This window comes from Pimephales promelas, chromosome 11, assembly GCF_988280905.1.
Source record: "Pimephales promelas chromosome 11, fPimPro1.hap1.1, whole genome shotgun sequence".
Taxonomy (NCBI): domain Eukaryota; kingdom Metazoa; phylum Chordata; class Actinopteri; order Cypriniformes; family Leuciscidae; genus Pimephales; species Pimephales promelas.
Genome location: NC_142779.1, coordinates 9,554,070 through 9,573,116, shown reverse-complemented (window position 1 = coordinate 9,573,116; position 19,047 = coordinate 9,554,070). Strand labels below are relative to the sequence as shown.

At 37.1% G+C, this 19,047-nt stretch overlaps 2 protein-coding genes across 2 annotated transcripts; one reads left to right on the top strand and one right to left on the bottom strand.

Moving 5' to 3' along the window:
* Positions 1–469: 469 nt before the first annotated feature.
* On the bottom strand, positions 470–7,697 carry LOC120461811 (RING finger protein 145). Its single transcript, XM_039650106.2, has 11 exons — positions 7,464–7,697; positions 6,750–7,077; positions 6,544–6,652; positions 6,343–6,434; positions 5,398–5,639; positions 5,150–5,319; positions 4,935–5,075; positions 4,676–4,858; positions 3,941–4,088; positions 3,466–3,822; positions 470–1,840 (listed from the first exon to the last, which is right to left on the bottom strand). Exons 2-11 carry the CDS (start codon positions 6,916–6,918, stop codon positions 1,388–1,390), a joined length of 2,064 nt encoding a protein of 687 aa, XP_039506040.2. The 5' UTR covers positions 6,919–7,077; positions 7,464–7,697; the 3' UTR covers positions 470–1,387.
* A 4,845-nt stretch (positions 7,698–12,542) lies between these two features.
* LOC120464857 (uncharacterized) lies at positions 12,543–15,246 on the top strand. The gene is made up of 4 exons (XM_089117405.1): positions 12,543–12,687; positions 12,843–12,949; positions 14,219–14,308; positions 14,710–15,246. Exons 1-4 carry the CDS (start codon positions 12,543–12,545, stop codon positions 15,037–15,039), a joined length of 672 nt encoding a protein of 223 aa, XP_088973531.1. The 3' UTR covers positions 15,040–15,246.
* Positions 15,247–19,047: the final 3,801 nt, after the last annotated feature.

Sequence of the window (19,047 nt, the reverse complement as noted above, 5' to 3'; positions counted from 1 at the left end):
GCCCTTTGGCTGAGAACCACTGCTCTATGGGATTTCTTGTTGATATAGTGGTATTCAACGAACACCAAATTCATGGTACTCACATGATGCTACCTCAAGGTACAAAAAAGTATAGTATTACAATGATGAATTTACGCAAAATATTGACAGATTACCTGATTTTAAACACCATGTTTGCCAGATTGATCAATTATTCCCAATATTGTGAAGTGTAAAGCATACTGATGCTCGTTTACTCCACAGAATTAAAAATAATCTTACACTTCTGACTTTAATTCTCACAACTCGCAATTCTGAGATTACTTCTCAAAAATGTGAGATATAAACACGCAATTGTGTTTTAAAGCTTGAATTGTGAGGATTTTTTTATTTATTTTTTATTCTGCAGCAGAAACGAGCTTCCATAAAAGAAGGCAATGCAATATATGAGCTTTCAGGAGTCTGCAATAAAATCCACAAAGAAAACATCTACTGTAGCAATAACTTCAGCTGTTTAATCATCATAACCATTAAGGCAATTGAAGAAACACTAAACTGGACATCGAACAGTCTCCAAATCACACTGACAAGAATATTTTTTTAATGAGTGTGATTGTATAAGCATTTCAACTTTATTCTCTTCTCTGTGAAATGTAGTCTCAACTGGAATCTCCTGACCTTCGCTTTGTGGACTGAACACAACTTTATTGACAGTCTTATATTTTCGTCTACTACTGTCTCCCTTCATTCTGGCAGAACTCATCCACAAACAATATTGTAATTGAGAATAGTCACCATGACTTGGACACCATCACAACCACATCATTTCAGTTTAATTAAAAGCACACCATTGAGTGATTCAGAAAAGTCAGAGGCACAGATATGAACAGTTCTGCATTACTTAATGCTATTCACTCACATACCATAATCAGTATCTGAAATAACTCAAACAGAAATGTCCCTTAGATGCCCAAACAACACATACAAGCCATAGACTTGGTTAACTGCCAACTTGGATTTGTTTGTGTGTGTAACATCTTTCATGTCTTCCCCTGATTGGACAATCATCATTGAATATTCGAACATTACACATCTTAACAACTGTCAAGAAAAGATTTTTCAAAATGAATATCATTTGGTATCTATGAAACTAACACTGCTGAGGTGCAGTGATCAGATCAGTCCAAGCACACAATCAGCAGGACATCTTCTGAGTAAATCATATACCTGCAGTGTTTCCCTCCATTTCTGTCAGTTATTTGTAACCCTCTGCTGTTATGGCTTCCTTTTGCTATGTCCCACTTTCTCTGAGCTTTCCATCCAAAGATGTTTTCTGCCACTGTCAGTCAGTCTGTCTTGTTGCAAAGGCAGTTTTTCTGTGTTATGCTTCTCCGGCTGAGCTTATGTTTCAGTCACCTTCCCTAAGCTCCTGCGAAGCCACTTTGGGATCCCCATCTGATGAGCAGCTTGGTACAGGATTTTCCACACTTTGGGAATCACCATTAGCACCACAGTGCAAGTGTTGGAGACTCTCTGTGCTATAATTCCTCTCAAAGTTTGGGTTTTTTCTGTCAGACTCGTCACAGTTCCTCTCTGGAGAGCAACCATCATTACCCTGTGATCCCTGCTCCTCCTCCTCCTCCTCCTCCTCCTCATGGGACTCAGGACGAGGGTGTTGCTCTGATGAAGGTGGGTTTTGGGGTGTCGGCTGAGCTTCACCTGCCATAGCCGTTGGTTTGGCCGAGGAGGGTTTGATGGAGGCATGGCACATGGGGCATGTCTCTTGCACATAAAGCCATTTTCTCAAACAGTTGCCATGGAAGAAATGACCACAGTATGTTATCACGGCTGATGTCATGTCCTGCAGGTTAGGGAAAATAAGGTTAAAACGGATTTTATCATCATTGTGATGCAAAATTTACTCAGATCTTCCCTAGGATCCCATTTTGTCATCATTTATGTTATGCCACCTTTAGAGTATAGAAACTAAGTATGCAACAATACACTCATGTCACGATTCAGTTTCATACACGCTACAGTTCTCACAGTCCAACACTCTCACAGTACTTTAAACAGACCCAAAATAAAGTTAAAATGGTTGGTTTTTAAAATGATTACTTCTAACACATATGGTAAGCCATTAAAGAGCCCCTATTATGCTTTTTCGGATGTTACCTTTCATGTAGAGTGTTATTTGGCTATTTCAGTGTTAAAGTTCTGATAGGTTTAAATATCAATGTAAGACAAATGGAGTTAGTGACTCCCAAAAGAAAGAAGCGATTCTTAACTGCCTGAAACGAGTCGTCAGTAATTCCAGTCTTACTTTCTGCTCGAACCTACTTAAGTTTGTGACAAATTTGAATAATGACAGCCTATGGTCTTCACTGTTCGATGCCATGTTTACTGTTCATATCACTGTGTTTACAAGCGTGGAGGAAGCCTCCAGAGCTGAAATTCAGATATGGTAAATGGGTGTTTCGTTTCAGACATGCACTGTAAATGGTAGACCAATCACAACAAACTGGGCCATCTGACCAATTAGAGCAAAGTAGGCTCTTAGGCCGTTTAAACCTGGTATTAAAATGTGTTTTGGTCAATGGGATCACAAGTAGACGAGGGAGACGCATTCCAATTACACCTGGTGTTTTAATCAGTCTCTTTTGTCCACTTTCAACCACTTCTGTCCTGATTTCTTCAAGGGGAGGATCTATGGGCAGGAAAATGCGCATGCTTTTTCAGATCTAGCGATCCAATGGCCAAAAAAAGCTCACATAATTTTCTAACTTAGGTCTTCAGTGCTTCCAATAATGTTTATGCTTTAGGTCAGAAGGTGGTGAGTAGGCGCCTTTTGTGGTTATTCGAAAGCATTTGGTTTTTGACTACCTCTGGAAGCCTTGTCCACTTGTGATCCGATCGACTAAGATACATCTTAATACCAGGTGTAAACAGATCTTTTGAAAGAAGGGGTTTAGAGAGACCGAATACTTGATCGATTCGTTTTAGACACTGTGAGAAATAAGGTGATGTCATGTATATTATGAAGAAAATTAAAGTGTTTCTTGACCTTGGATGAATGTAAACCTATTATAGGTGACCTACATAACAACATAAAGAACTTTAAAATAGAAAAATAGGGGCACTTAAAAAGTACTGTTTATTAAAACGCTAAATTTGGTATTTCATCAGGAAGGCATCACATCAGAAATGGACTTAAGCTTAGATTTGGTCCTTCAACACCAAGCAAAGGGCAATGGTGACACCAGAATATGGTTTGCATTGTATTGCATCTGATGCTAAATAAATTGTCTAAATGATACATATTGTCGCTATCCACAATACACAATGTTGGATTTTTGTATTGCGATATATTGTTACACCCCTAACAAAAACATTCGCACTTCTACAAGTATATTTGAATATGTTCCAAGTCAACCATGAGGACAAAACTGGATGCATGCAGAAAGCCTGCCTTATGCTTGTTCTGACCTGGAAGCAGATGGCACAGACATCATTGTGGTCCCGTAGCTGCTCTGCGCTGGCCCTTGGCAATACATTGATTTTGCGAGCGGCTTCCTGTCTAAGCAAGAAGCTTTTCCAGCCAGCCTGGGCACGTAGCCACACATTGCAGTAGGAGTGGATGATAATGACCGACGCTCCCATCCAGCTCCATTCTCCCCACAGTGACTCCCACGCCCCATAAGCCACCACACACACAGCCACCACAAACTCCAGCACTCGACACACTCCGTTCACATAATAAACAATCTCATCCAAACCAGGCAGGGCTGAACCGCGCCACACTTCCACCATGAACAGGCTGTAGATCAGCAGAGTGCCTGTCACCTAAGAGACATACAAAAAAAAAAAAATCACTATCCAGAAAAGTATGCTGGGATCTCACTAAAATAAAATTAATTAAAAATTAAAATACAAATTGAACACAAATTCAAACAGAGCATACCTGCAGTGATGTGAGCATACAGCTAGAGACCAAAATCAGCAGCCAGAAATCCATGTTGAAAAACTGGGAGATCTTATAGGCCATGAATCCTGGAAACAGCAGCAGAAACCCACACATAGATAAACCACGCAAGTGCTTCCACACACTCCTGTGAAGAGAGAAAAATCATATTAAATGATTTAAATTTGATCAAGCATTGAAAAATTGAAATCACAAAAAACAATGTTAAATTCTCAAATTAAACATACACTCAAAATAAACACAGAATAGTATTAAAATAACTAAATGAAACCATACATAAATAATATGCATAAGCAATAAGGTACAAGAGGCTGTGCTGTATCGTGAATAGGTGTTGCTTTATGTTTATCAAGTGACGAGAATACTTTTTGTGCGCAAATAAAACAAAAATAACGACTTTATTCAACTATTCGTTTTCTTCTATGTGGGCCTCACAGTGAGTTCACGTATGATAACTGCGCAGCTCTACATCTGAACGTAGGCTCACGTTCTGACATAGCACTGCGCTGTTACATATGCGCTGTTAAATTACATAGAAGCATATGGAGGAGTGAGACAGCTCTCAGATTTAATCAAAAATATCTTAATTTGTGTTCGGAAGATCCAAAAGTCTTACGGGGTTGGAACAACATGAGGGCGAGTAATTACTGACAGAATTTTTATTTTTGGGTGTCCGAAAGGTAGATTTTTTTTTTTACCACCCTAATTACACACCTGTTTCTACTGGCTCCAAGCCCCAACACAACAGGCTCTGTGATCTCACTCATGCTTTGTAGAGTAGATGTGAGAACGATGAAGAGGATGATGAAGAGCAGAAAGCAGCGCTGTAGAGCCGCCATGTCCAACAACCCAGTCTGCAAGGCCAGCAGCAGCAGAGTCACCCCCTCCGTCACACCCCTACAATATATAGAAACATAAACATTTGAACTGAGCAAACACATACACACAATAAAAATACACTATCTTCTCTTACCTGTGCATGACATTATGGTTCTGGAGAGCGTTGAATCCTCCGAGGTAGAACTTACAGAGACTCAGGAGTCCCAGAGCCGCATAAGACACCACAAATGTTAGGCCAAGCAGGGAGTATGGGCTAGCACAGCATTCAGATACACTGTAAAACACACACACATACACGTCAGATTTAATTCATATTTCATATGGCAGATTGAGCACCCTGCAGTTTACCTGGTCAGGAGGTAGAGGAGCGGCCCCTGTTGGACAGTAGCGAGAGTGCCAAAATTGGTGATAAGTTGCACTCCGAACAGCACAAACCAAAAGACGCTAAACAATACTGGCACAGCAAATCCATGCCAGAGAGACACTCCGACTGCCATCAGTCTGTATAACTCAGTCACCTACAGAAACAACAGAGTTTGAGAAAAGAAAAGCCGAGACAATGTATGTGCAGAGATGCAGGTGTGTTAGTGTTCTACCTCTATTTCCATTATTTCTCTGTAAGTGGCTCTGGCCAGTCTGTATGGCACGAAGATGTTGGCGAGGAGAAAGACGGCAACCTCGCCCCCAGTGATCATCATGGACACAGAGGAGAGCGAGAGGAGCCAGTACAGAGGGACAGAAACCACACGTGCCAGAAGAGGGAGCAAGTGTGCTGAGAACAGCCACACACGTCGAGTCCGCATAAGGAACGCGCACAGAGTACTGATAATTATCTGACCTGCAGATGATCACACAAAGATGCATACAGTAAAAGACAAAAATATGATATCCACAAAAATTTCAAAGATAACTGGGCCATTGCACAAACCATATTGAAATACAATTAAATACATATTAGTGCAGTCAAATTGATTAATCACAATTAATCGCATCTAACATTAATCTATATATATATATATATATACACACACACACACACAAACGTTTATGTTAGATGTCATGGTCGATTTGTGGTCTGGTTGGTTACTACAGCAAGTCATTTGAAAAATGGTTATATGTAGTGGCTATACACAAAATTGTTTTTGGACACTTTTAAGCCACAATTAAGAATGTTAGAAAATCAAGGGCATTTATTATATATAGGCAGCACACACTTTTGCAACAAAATATTTCAAAAAATAATGTTTGGCATGTTTCAAGGTTCCATATTAAGAAATAGAAAAACTGTTCAAAATGAAGACTAAAACAGAAAGACGATTTCTGGTTGTCAAACTTTGTTGAATATGTTTATTAACTGACTTTACACAGCCATGAAAAATTTTTTTCGAGTGGGTATCAAGCATAATAATTCAAACTTTATTGGGGCCCATTGTATTACATTGTGTAATCTAATGCAATTGAACTAATACATATTTAAGAGTAGTTTAAAGGTCCAATTGCTTTAAGGCATCACCGTAAGGGTTGTAATACTCGTAACTTACTGGTGAGTGCAGTCACGAACCGGTTCAATGCTGGAGAGTCCAGAAAGATTGCCCCATCATACCCATACTGAGCTTCACCTCTAACATAATCTCTGTCAACAAAATAAAAACCCTTTAAAAATCGTCAAACAAATAAATCTACCATATTTAGTTCCACCCTTCATAAATGTGCAATGACCAAAATCCTGTTTATATTTTTACCTGACAATCTGATGACCCATGTAAAGCAGCAGGGCACAGAGAACATGCAGGTAAAGCTGGATAATATGTCCAAGTGGCAACAGCAGCACCACAGCACTTACTATGTGACCTGCAAGACAGACCCAACAACAATGTAATGTATTGCATTGCATACTGAGCTAATACTGCAATATAACATCGACTCATAATGATCATATAATATTTACCCAAGTAATATATGTTCCAGATGACATATTTGTACTTGAAGAGCATGTCTTCAGTCCTTGCTTTGAGATGATCCGTGAAGCTGTCAATGTCACATTTATACAGCATGTCCAACACCAAGATACTGGGCACCCTAAGGACAACGTTAGCTACCTCTTCTAGTCGTGGCATCTTGACACCGACAAAATAACTACCTGCACAATGTAGGAAGACTGTCACATTATGACATTTTCATAAGGTCCAGATCTTGTGTTCTGCTCCAGTTTGGCTGAACTCTTGAATTCGTTAGTCATTTCTCAGTGTGGTTAATCAGTAGATCCAATGTGAAAACTGTGGGAAGAAAACGATGACATAGCTTAGTTTTTCAAGATATCAACATGCGTCTTTAAATGCAAGCCAAAACAATCCTTCCGGGTTATTTTCAGACGTTTAGCATAGACTTCATGCAAAGTGCTGCTATGAACACATCTTAAACCAGCTTTAGCTGCTCTCCCGGCCTACTTGGACGGGTTTAAATGGGTATTGGGAACTTTACAGCTAACAGCCAGGCAAGGAGACTAGAACAGCACTAGCAGCCAGGACACCATCTTAAACTAGCAAAACTTCTTAATACGTGATGTAATTCAATACTGCTTTAAAGTTACCTGATGGGAAAATAACTTAAACTGTCACTTTTTTTAATATTTCAATGTATTTTAAAGACGGTTGCCTCCCACCTCCAGTGTGTGTGTTGTAGGGTTGTAGCAGCATGGCAGCTCGCGGTCTTTCGTCTCAAAACAAAAGAGCTTCGACACAATTCATCCTCGAAAAATAAACAGTTCTCACACCTGTCACGACCACACTCTGGTTGTACCGTCAACTGCAAATATATTCTGCAAATAAACGACTTCCTTTCCTCCTTTCCCTTCTTCTTTATTTTTTAACAGTAGATGAAAAACTACACTAGTCCGTTACCGCCATCTACTGTTTACAAGACCGGCGACCATGAGACTGTCCCTGTCTTTAGCTTCAGCTTCGCTAGCATCCACTTTGAGTCCGTCACAGCCCAGGCTAGTGAGCTAGCTAAATAACTACAAAATCTACATTTATTAACTACAAAATCTACATTTATATATGCTTCATTCTCCATATATGTCATATTCTCATACTCATATCTTTTTTTTTAACTGTCAAAAAATCCAAAGCCACCTCATCCTATTTAGCCTATTTTCTGAGGCCATCTAACTCCACAGACCGTCACACTCACAATAGGCCTACAATATCCTTCTTAAAATGCCTATAAATTTAACTTTCAAATTGTAACTGATTTCATAATGATCCAAATCATATTATATCAGTCTTTAATTAGCCTATTAAGCCAGCCACAAAACATTAAAGTCCCGTGACTTTTTCACTTTTTCTTTTTAGCATTGTGAATTGCTCTCCATTTTAGCCTTCATACAATTAGGCTACTTTTAAATTACTGTTTGAAAATGCTCCTAATCCGCAGAGAGAAATTGCTACTTACAGTAATTACATCAAAATACACACATAACAATGAAAGTATACATCAGGATTGTGAATATACTTTACATGTTTTGTGTGTGTTATTTTATGCAGTTATTAAAGTTCAATGTTATATAATTTATTCACACTGTGAATTTTGCTACAGTTCAAATAAAAGCCCTATACAAGACAGTGCATAAATAACAATATTAATGAACATAAATATAACACTATTCTATAAAGCACTTTAGAACTTTCTAAGGGTTCTATTTGGCGTGAAAAGGGTTCTGCAACTGTTAAAAGCAGAAGAATCCGAATATGTTAAGTGTAATATTTCATTTAATCTCTCCTGCTCCCATCACAAAACCTTTATTTATTAACTTTTGATTGTTTATTGAATATAAATATACCTTTTTTTCTTTGTTCCAATAATGCTCTGATTCTAATGTTTTTTTTTTCATTATTGATGTAATATCTGATCTGCTATGTGATATTTAAATATCAAATATGAAATGTCAACTATACTTGTTTTGCAACAATGTTTGCTTCCTCATTCCCCTCCACTCACATGAAATGTAAAGCACAAAAAACATCCACACCTCTACATTTCCTTGATGTAATACAGGCTATATTTAAATATAATTTGGCCTATTTAAGAATTTTCAACAGCATATCCTCATTTGTTTCTGACTGTCTGGTAGAACTGGAGTCTGCGTGTACGACTGCTGTAACATTGACGGCATGGCCTGCATTTTTTAATAGCCTGAAAGAAACTAGAACAAGTTTAAGTCAGACTTCCAAGGCACTATAGCGCCATGTGTAATGGTCTAGATTCTAGAACAAATTCATGAGAGCTATATTCATAACCAAGCAAATATTTAAAGTCTTAAAAGAGCATTCAGTCACCTATTTACACATCACTTTTATTCTTCTTTCAAGTAACAACTGAAGACAGCATTTAATTTATATCTAATAATTTGCTCAAGTTGTCCTTATTGTCACCTAAACATTGAATCTCAGTTGTTTTTTTTTTTTTAATTAAGACAGCACACTGGCATTTTAAAAGCATGCTGTGTAATTGGAAATTTGTCTAAAATAAGTATAGTGAAAATATATGAAGAGTTCAGATGCAAAAGCCTCTAAATGCCATTTGAAATTTTCTTCTAAAATGAGCATTTTTATCAAGTTTGTATATTTAAGTTCAGTAATTTCACTTAAATGGCAATGAAGAGTACCTATTAATTGTCATTTAAGTGAAATTACTGAACTTAAATATACAAGCTTGATAAAAATGCTCATTTTAGAAGAAAATTTCAAATGGCATTTAGAGGCTATATTGCATCTGAACTCTTCATATATAAAATTAAGAATTAGAATAAAATATTGAATGGGCCAATAAAGTAAACTGAACTATTGAACATCATCCATCATTCTGGTTGTAAATGACATTAGAAATTGTAAGAATTCATGAAAGAATTTTAAAAGAGGATGCTAATATAATTTATTGGCTGACCATGTATAAGATTAAAAAGGAGAGCAATAACCAGAATTTACGCTACCGCATTAACCTAGCTGATTTTGCACAAGCAGTTTACAGGAAATAAAGCCAAGGTCCACTTCTGCTAATTTCAGTACTCTTTGTCTTCGCTTTCTTCTTAGTCATGCGTCTCAACTGTGACATCAGTTTTTGGGAAGGCATCATCACACCACTAACCTTGTCCTATAAGGAGAACACACACATTGAGCGTTTTAGAATGGTAACTATTAAAATACAGTGCAGGTGAAAAGCAGTGGGTGCTGTAAAGGTCTGAGTCTCTGTGAGCAAGGGGGAGAGGAAATGGGCTCAGTGACCTTTGCAGCCAATTTCCCCTGTGTTCAAACAGCAGCATGAAAGCCAGGTCTGTTTCTGAAGTCGGTGCAAAATGTCAATTGCAACTTATCCCACCAGCAGAAAGAATTTGCTCTGAAAGTAGATTCCCTTATTGTGGCCGTCAGCTTTCAAGTCATTGCACATGGATGGTTTGACCCTATCCTCACTCCTTATAGAAAGGACATACAAACGATTTACAGATTTTTAAAATGATTTAAAAATAAATCAGATAAAAACACTTTGCAACATCCCCCATCCTAACTTTATCTGTTGGTCGATATATCCTTCATATAATGAGCCGTAACTGATTTCATCCATAGCATACATCAGAGTCTTCAATTAGGCCAGCCATAAAAATCATTAAAGGGTTAGATCACCCAAAAATACTACTACTACTACTACACTATACTGCCCCCTCAAGCCATCCTATGTGGCTTCCTTCTTTCTGCCAAACACAATCGGAGTGATATTAAAAATAATCCTGGCTCTTCTAATCTTTATAATAATAATATATAGAGAGTCACCTGAGATTTCGAAGCCCAAAAAAGCGCATCCATCCATAATAAAAGTAGCCTAATCCATATGTGGCTCCAAGGGGTTAATAAAGGGCATATACCAATATCCATATTTATAATTTTATCAATCGTTGACTTTCGGTATAGCGCCCGTACACAAGTCGAGGTCCAGCTGAAGAGTAACCTCTGACCCGACGTATCGCATTTTTATACATTTTATTTATTTATTTATTTATTTAAAAATAGGCTTACTGAATAATTTCATTATTCATCATTTGAGGTGATGAAACACTGTTTTTTCCTCTGCGGAACGCAAAAGAAGAATGTCCAAAACAACATACACTGTAAAACATTATAGCCCCATTAAGTTAAATAAACTTACTTCTTGTCTTTAACTCCAATTGCAATGCTAAGTTGTGGAAATTGAACTTAAGTGTACAAGTTTTAGAAAATTAAACTTAAAGGTATGCGTTATGTTGACTAATTGTGATTTTTGTCTGGCTTGTAAATGTTCATTTAACTCGTGGCTGTAAGTTAACGTTGGGGGAGGGGTGATACAGAGCAAATACCGCGAAATACAGAGAGGAGTTGTCGCCATTTTGTGCCAGCGCAGCTGCAAGCAGGAGTCATACGGGAATTCATGCTGAAAAACACAAAATATCCCTGGAAGGTGAGTTTTTCTTTTTAATTTCTAATTATAACGTTAAATGAATAAGGACATTACGTTTTAATTGTTATAAGTAGCACATTGACCGTGCTTTGCGAATTTAACGACGCCATGGTGTTTTCTCCCACCAGTTCACCTTTTACCAGAACACAAATGGTAAAATAATTTAATATATCACTTTGGTTCATAGCTTATACCGTTTTTTTGTTAGTTGGTGGGTGTGTAGTAAACGCGTAACTCATAACGTTACTTACTGGAGCGGAAAAGCATGAACAAATGTCTGTTGCCATAGAATTAGCCAACATTACACAGCTCATTAACGTTAAGTGGAAATCGATCGTGTTTGAGGTGTTCTGTGTAGTGTAGGACAGCTAAATTAATATTAATTCATTAATCCGAAAATACTGCAGGGTTTTTCCTGCCTGGAAAATTACGAGGTGGTCGCCTCCGTCACATTTCGTGTTGCCTCCGACTGTCGACAAAACTCCCAAGATTAACTTAGGCCTGTCGCTGCTTCTGAAGAACGAGCGCGAGAGAGAGAGAGAGCCCCGGCCGCGCACCGTTTCACCGTCTTCAAACTGTCTTTGCTCTCTCTCGCTTGATTTTGAAAATGTTAGCTACTGGTTTTAGTTTGTAGAGATTAGTAATGCATTGAAAGGCGCTTAAAATATCACCCTCCATCTAACGTGATATAATAAAACTGGGTCAGGGCTTATAAGTGATCTCCGGCGTGCGGCCGTGAGGAAAAAAATTGTGGACTTGAATGCGATCTAATATTTTCGAGTCAATGGATTTTCACCTAACTTTACCGATCATACAGTGTGAGATGAATGCAGCTCTCGTTGCAAGACTAACGTTATCAGAAGTAGAACAGGGCGGGTCCTGTCACAGTGTGATTGAGATCCAACGCGTTGCGTCGTCTGTGAAAGCGTGAAGCGCAAATTCAAGAAACCCGAGGATGATTATCCCACGGGCATAATTTCCTATACGGACAGGGTGCGTTAACTGCTGCTAGGTAAGTTGTGTAGGCCTAACGTTACCATCAAAACGAGTTTGTAACGCAGCATTTTCTGTCAGCAATGTATGATGACAAGCAGTGCTTGTCCGTGTCAACGTTAATGCATGCGGTAATTTTTGTCTATCTTTAGCTAGGTAAAATATTTAATGCATCCGTTTTTCTGTCATCATCTAAGGTTATATGATCATGCTCTTTTTTTTTTTACGCAAATGCTTTAAACCAGAGGAGTATCGGAAGAGCATGCTTTTAGAGGTCCAAAAGTGTGATCCAGACCTGCAGCTTCTTGATGAACTGATGACTGCAACATTCTCACAGCGAAGAAAGGAAATCATTGCTGCACTCTTCAATGAGAGACAGGTAACTAGTGCCAACCCAGACATTCACAGCAAGTTAAATTTCAAGGAAATTATGTATTTGCTTAAATGGATAGTAGTGACGTGGCTGATTTAAATGAATTTGAGGTTCACATATGCCTGTGAAATCATTTTCATATTTTCCCTCTCTCAGTCTTTGCTGTCTTATGTGTTTGTTTCAGATAAGTGATAAATGGACTAGATGCCTTGGTGCCAATTCTTTTAGAGCTGTACAAAGTATCGTCAAGCAGGAGGTTGAGCATTAGCAGAGTTATGCAGTGCCTTGATAAGGAGGTATGAATAACAATGAACTAATTATTTTACATTTGATTACTTAATTCAATTTTGGTTTCTAAAAAATACAGATAGGCCCACCTGAAAAGCACTGATTACTTCATTATTATTATTATTATTATTATGTAATTATTTGTTGTTGTTGTTTTTTATAACTGTTTACTTGTTTAATGATCTTTGAAATTGATGTTAATAGTTTTAGCTGTGGTATCATATGGAATAGAGAATTGTTAAAGGGAGTTCACTTTGAAATTAATTTTTGGTATGTTTTAGCTTACCTCAAGGGCATCCAAGATGTAGGCGTCTTTGTTTCCACAGTATTTTCAATTTTGATATTTTTTAGGTCAAACCGTTGTTGTCTATCAGTCATATAATGCAGGTCTATGGTCACCACCTCAAAGAGCATTCACAGAGAAGTCCAAATTCAACATGATTTAATGACTCGTAAAGGTAAGTACATATTGATGGCCTAAGACACGAAACGAGCGGTTTGTGTGAGAAAACGAACAGTATTTACGGTATCGTTTTTACCTCTTGTAACCACAGCCACGTCCAACTGATCTGACGGCACGGTCGCTTCGGTCTGCAAAAGCCCCGGAAGCGATCGCTTGCGCGTCTACGTCACTCATTGTTTATACAGAGATTTCGGAAGTTTTACCTTTCACTAAACATATTTAGATATACAGGAAATCACAATGGAAGACGATTTCAATATATCTAAATATGTTTAGTGAAAGGTAAAACTTCCTAAAAACGATATAAATACTGTTCGTTTTCTCACACAAACCGCTCGTTTCGTGTCATAGGCCATCAATGAGTACTTACATTTACGAGTCATTCAAGCATGTTTAATTTGGACTTCTCTGTGCATGCTCTTTGAGGTGGTGACCATAGACCTCCATTATATGACAGACAGACAAGAACAGTTTGACCGAAAAATATCAAAATTGAAAATATTGTGGAAACAAAGACACCTACATCTTGGATGCCCTTGAGGTAAGATAAAACACACCAAAATTTAATTTCAAAGTGAACTATCACTTTAAATTTCAGTGGTATCTAAAATTTGGGGTTTCAACATTTATAAGGATACATGGATCAAAAACAATAACTATTTTATTAATTTATTACTTTGTTGTGGTAATTGAGATCTTGTGAATCGAAATTGAATCGAGACATCTAAATTGATACCATACTCAATATTTACTAACATTGGGATTCTAATTTGTATAATGCCAGTCACTTAGTCTTGTTTATAATTGTTCGTAGGACACAAATCAGAACAGAAGAACAGCTGCCTTACTTGGTCTTCCACACTTCTTTTCAGAGGATACTTCGGATATAACCAAGATGTGTGATGTAAGAAAATATATTTACACATTGTTGTTAACATACTAATGATACTGAATTCAGAGCAGTAGGGATGAAGAAAAATGTATTCTCTTTACTGTCATGATTTAGTTTTTGTGATTTTAACATTTCTTTGCATTCCAGAGTCAATAATAATTAATTAATTAATTAGCTTCATTTTAGTCTTTGTTTATAATAAATGATTGACCATACAGTGGCTTTTAGCCTAATTAGTGCTTCTCCAGTGGCTTGTTTTGACTGTCATCCCAGCCCTGTAGAGCATATATTGAAATGAAGTAAAATCATGATATGGCAATTGTCATACTTTTATTGGACCATTTCTATAATTTTATAGACCAAATCTATCACACGACTTTTAAATAAGGATTGATATTGTCCATTTGTTTTAGGTTCATGGTGAAACCCTGGATGTCATTATGAAGGGAATGCGTGTTGGTCTACTGATTGGACACGAAGGTGTCCTGAATGATGCATTTCCTCTTGATGTCTCCAATGTGGCTGTGGTGGTAGAAGAGACAATTGTTCTCCATAATCTCAGAGACATACCCACTGGCTTTGCTCTGTTAATGGGGACAATCTACTGCCTTAACCTTGAATATCCCTGTAGTATGAGGTACTCCTTCGAATTCCTGCAGAAAGTGATCATGAAGATTAAAACTGACCACTGTTCTGCCAATATACATGGACTTCGAAACAAACTGCTGAGATATAATTTATAGACTGGTCTCAAACCATATATCGGAGGTAACATGTTATGTTTGCAGTCTTTGGAGGACACTTGACACTTGAGTTATTTGACACTGTTCAAAATTGATATTACAGACTATTTCAAGTAAAACCCAAGTACTGCTGAAAATTAACAGAAGCATAAATGTTTAGATGTGTTTTTAAAGGAGAACTCTGGTCAATTTAAACATTGAGCTAATTTTTTTGTACATTTGGAGTGCTGTCAGTACAGACAAAAATGACAAAAATTGTTGTTGCCTACACAGTGTTATCCTCCTTTTAAAATTCGTACTCTGTTGACTTCAGTGGGACATGTCCTAAACCTGCTTTTAGCCTCTTGACAAGTTCACAGCCATGTGAGTAGTGTTATTAAGAGTGACCACGGTCAATCTGGCTGCAGTAGATGTGAAAGATATTAATATAAATGATGTTAATTCAGCCAGCGCACATACCTGTATTTACTTCCTGTTTTTGGTCGAAGTCCAAAGTAGTTGATTGTCGAGTTCGCACGTTATTGCTTGGATACCAATGATCATGCGCACAAACTCGACAATCGACTAATGTGGACTTCGACCGAAAACAGGAAGTAAATACAGGTATGTGCGCTGGCTGAATTAACATAATTTATATTAATATCTTTCACATCTACTCCAGTCAGATTGACCGTGGTCACTCTTAATAAAACCACTCACATGGCTGTGCACTCGTAATGACAAATAAAGGATGTTAAGAGACTAAAAGCAGGTTTAGAACGTGTCCTATTGAAGTCAACAGGGTACGAATTTTAAAAAGAGGATAACACTGTGTAGGCGACAACAATTTTTGTCGTTTTTGTCTGTACTGACAGCACTCCAAATGTACAAAAAAATAGCTCAATGTTAAAATTGACTGGAGTTCTTTAATACAAAGTTATTAATTTTGAGAATTTTGAAGCTTTTGCTGAGGGGACACTTATTGTTACTTTGCATTCTGTTCTTTAAATTGTCATCAACACAGTTGCTCTGCAAGGGTAGAAACAACATGGAATTTTTTAGCTAAGTTTAGCTGATTTTAAAAGTGTTTTAAACTGTAAAACAACTGCTGGTGTTGTCATTTACAACTGTAAAGACTATTTTGTTCCTATAAGAAAGTATGTGAAAGATGAAATGGTTGTCAAATAGGTAACATAGTGAAACTTTTTAATAATAATCCCTTACTGTAGAATCTGTTTTCCTAACATGTATTATCATGTACTATCATAAAACCAATGTTAAGTTTATGCAGCATTGAACATTTTTACAATAAAAATATTTTTGAGCAGACAATTTAAGTTGATTATGAGTTTTCAATAATGTAACCTAGTAAGTTGTCTTAACTTGGAGAATCAAGTTGAAACAACAGTTGACAAAGTTGTTTAAACTCAGAGAGTCAAGTTGAAACAACGAATGTTCACTAGCTAGATAACTTGTAAAACACAACATTGTGAGTTGAAACAAAGAATATTTCTAAGTTGAGTTAACTCGCGTTTATAAGGCAGCAGGTGAACTTTCGTTTCTAAGTTTAACAGACTTGAAATGTTTTACAGTGTATATGAAGCAGAAAAAAATATATATCTTCTTTAATGTTCCACAGAAAAAAAGAAAGTCATACAGCGTTGGAAGAACATGAGGGTGAGCAAATGACAAATTAAACTAACCATTTAAGGTAACAATTGCAGGTTACCGCTGTGTGCCAATTGTTCTCATTCCATCACAAATAAACTATTTCCATCATAATATTAGTAACTGAGCTGATGTTTCCTTCAGATACAAAATGAGGGCTAATGAAAAACAACCATCATATCCGCACAAGCAGGTAGTTTAAATAGCGAGCCATCAATGAAACTATCTGTTTCAGGAAGGAGGGTGTGAAATGCTCAATGACTTCATTTTACAGTAAGCGATAGATGGAAGTAGTGTGGGGAGTGGAACAACTGTATTCATGGTTTTGACACCACACCTCATTATGATGCAATATACATGTATCAATCAGCAGAAAATTCCATTTGACCATTTTTAAACTATTTTTGTCAGAGATTTCAGTATATGTAAACATGACTTTGCAAATAGGTTCAACATGTGCCATTTCCATTTCCTTTATGGAAACACATCGCACTCAGTCTCTGCCAGTCACGGCTCTTGTCATGAAACTGCTCTTTTGCAATAAGGGGAATTCCTAGTTCCTTCGCTGACAAGCCTTTTTCTCTCTCTCTCTCTCTCTCTCTCTCTCTCTCCGTCTCCCTTTTTCCCTTTTTTTGTTTTATGGGAACCGAGGGCTGAACCAGTGAGATGTTTTTCCTCAGAAGCGCTTTGTGTTGATTCATTATGAGGGGGTGGGAGATTCCCTCCCACTGCTTCCTTCTTACTGGGAAGTGATTGCAGGCTTACGGTACTGAAAGAGCATGAGGGAGTGAGTGAGTGAGTGAGTGTGAGAGGGAGAGATATTTAAGCTGAGAGAACTCATCAGAAGTCATATATTCAGAAGTCACAAGACCAGCACTCATCTCTGGCTTTACATGTGAGTTACTGGAGACTCCAATGGCAAATAAGGATTGTGGATTTTAAAGCAACAGTTTGATCCATGATAGAACCAGAATGAGAGATAGCTATGATGTTGCTCCTGACAAACTGGGATAAGCGTGTCTTTCTTTATCAGATAAGTATTTGATGTTTAGTTTGACATGTATATGAGAGATGTGTGGTGTGTACACTTTTTTTACTGGCTATATAAAATACAAAAAGATTATTGTGTTATGTGATTTCTAATAATGTTGTCATTATGAGTTGTACACTTACACGCATGTAGTTTTTTTTTCAACTTTAAATGCATCTTTCATGAGAGAACAGGAAAAAATAATAGATATTTTTGGTTCTTCAGAGGGGGTTTCCAACTGTGCACCCACCAGGGCAGTTCGACTGGTTCAGTGCCGTTTATTGGGAAGAGACAGTTTCCTGAAAGTCCTCAGGTGTGGCAGGTACTCAGTTAAGGACATAAAGTTCAGTGCTTTTTCGCAGCAGTTTAGTAATGATCAAACATTAAACAAATATGTGATGGAGATAACATTGAGACAAAAACCTGAGTTGGATTACATCACTAACCCTAGAGATGGATGAAGCTGCAACAACCCAAAAGTCTTGAGCTCTGAAATGGTCAAAAGATCAGAGCTTCTTGTTTGTGTATTCATATATATTTTTTTTTGTATGTGTGTTTAAAAAAAAAAAGTTTTTAGAAGCTTTCGGTTTGGGTTTCTGAGAGGAATTTAACCATTTTAGTACACTTGATGGGCAACAGCATTTATTTATCTTATTTAAAAAAAAAAAGTTTAGTAAATGCTGACAAAGTATGTTTTGAGCACTTAGCCCTGAGAACTGAATTCCATAGATGATGTTCATAAAGAGTTCATCTATGGGCTCAGTTCTTCTGGCATTGTGTTTAATATCTGCAACAACAACAACAAAAGTATTAAAAATACACCAAGAAAACATTAAATACGTAAACTTTAAATTTAAGCTAACACTTTACAATAAGGTTCATTAGTTAACATTAGTAAATGCATTAACTAACATGAACTAACGATGAGCAATGCATTAGTTACAGTGTTTGTTAATCTTTGTTACTGTTAGTTAATACAAATACAGCTGTTCATTGTGTGTTCATGTTAGTTCACAGTGCATTTACTAATGTTAACTAATACAACCTTTGATTTTATAACGTATTAGTAAATGTTGGAATTAATATTAACTAAGATTAATAAATGCTGAAGAAGTATTGTTCATTCTTAGTTCATGTTAACTAATGTGGTTACTAATGTTAACTAATGAACCTTATTGTAAAGTGTTACCAAATTTCCATTTCATTCTATTACTGTAAGAAGTAACTTGTGAAAAATTAGTTTAATTCTTTACTTGTTCTTTTCTTTTTTGCGTATATATTTCTTGTGTATAAACAAGAAAAGGTAAATAAAACCTTGTTTGTCACAAGTT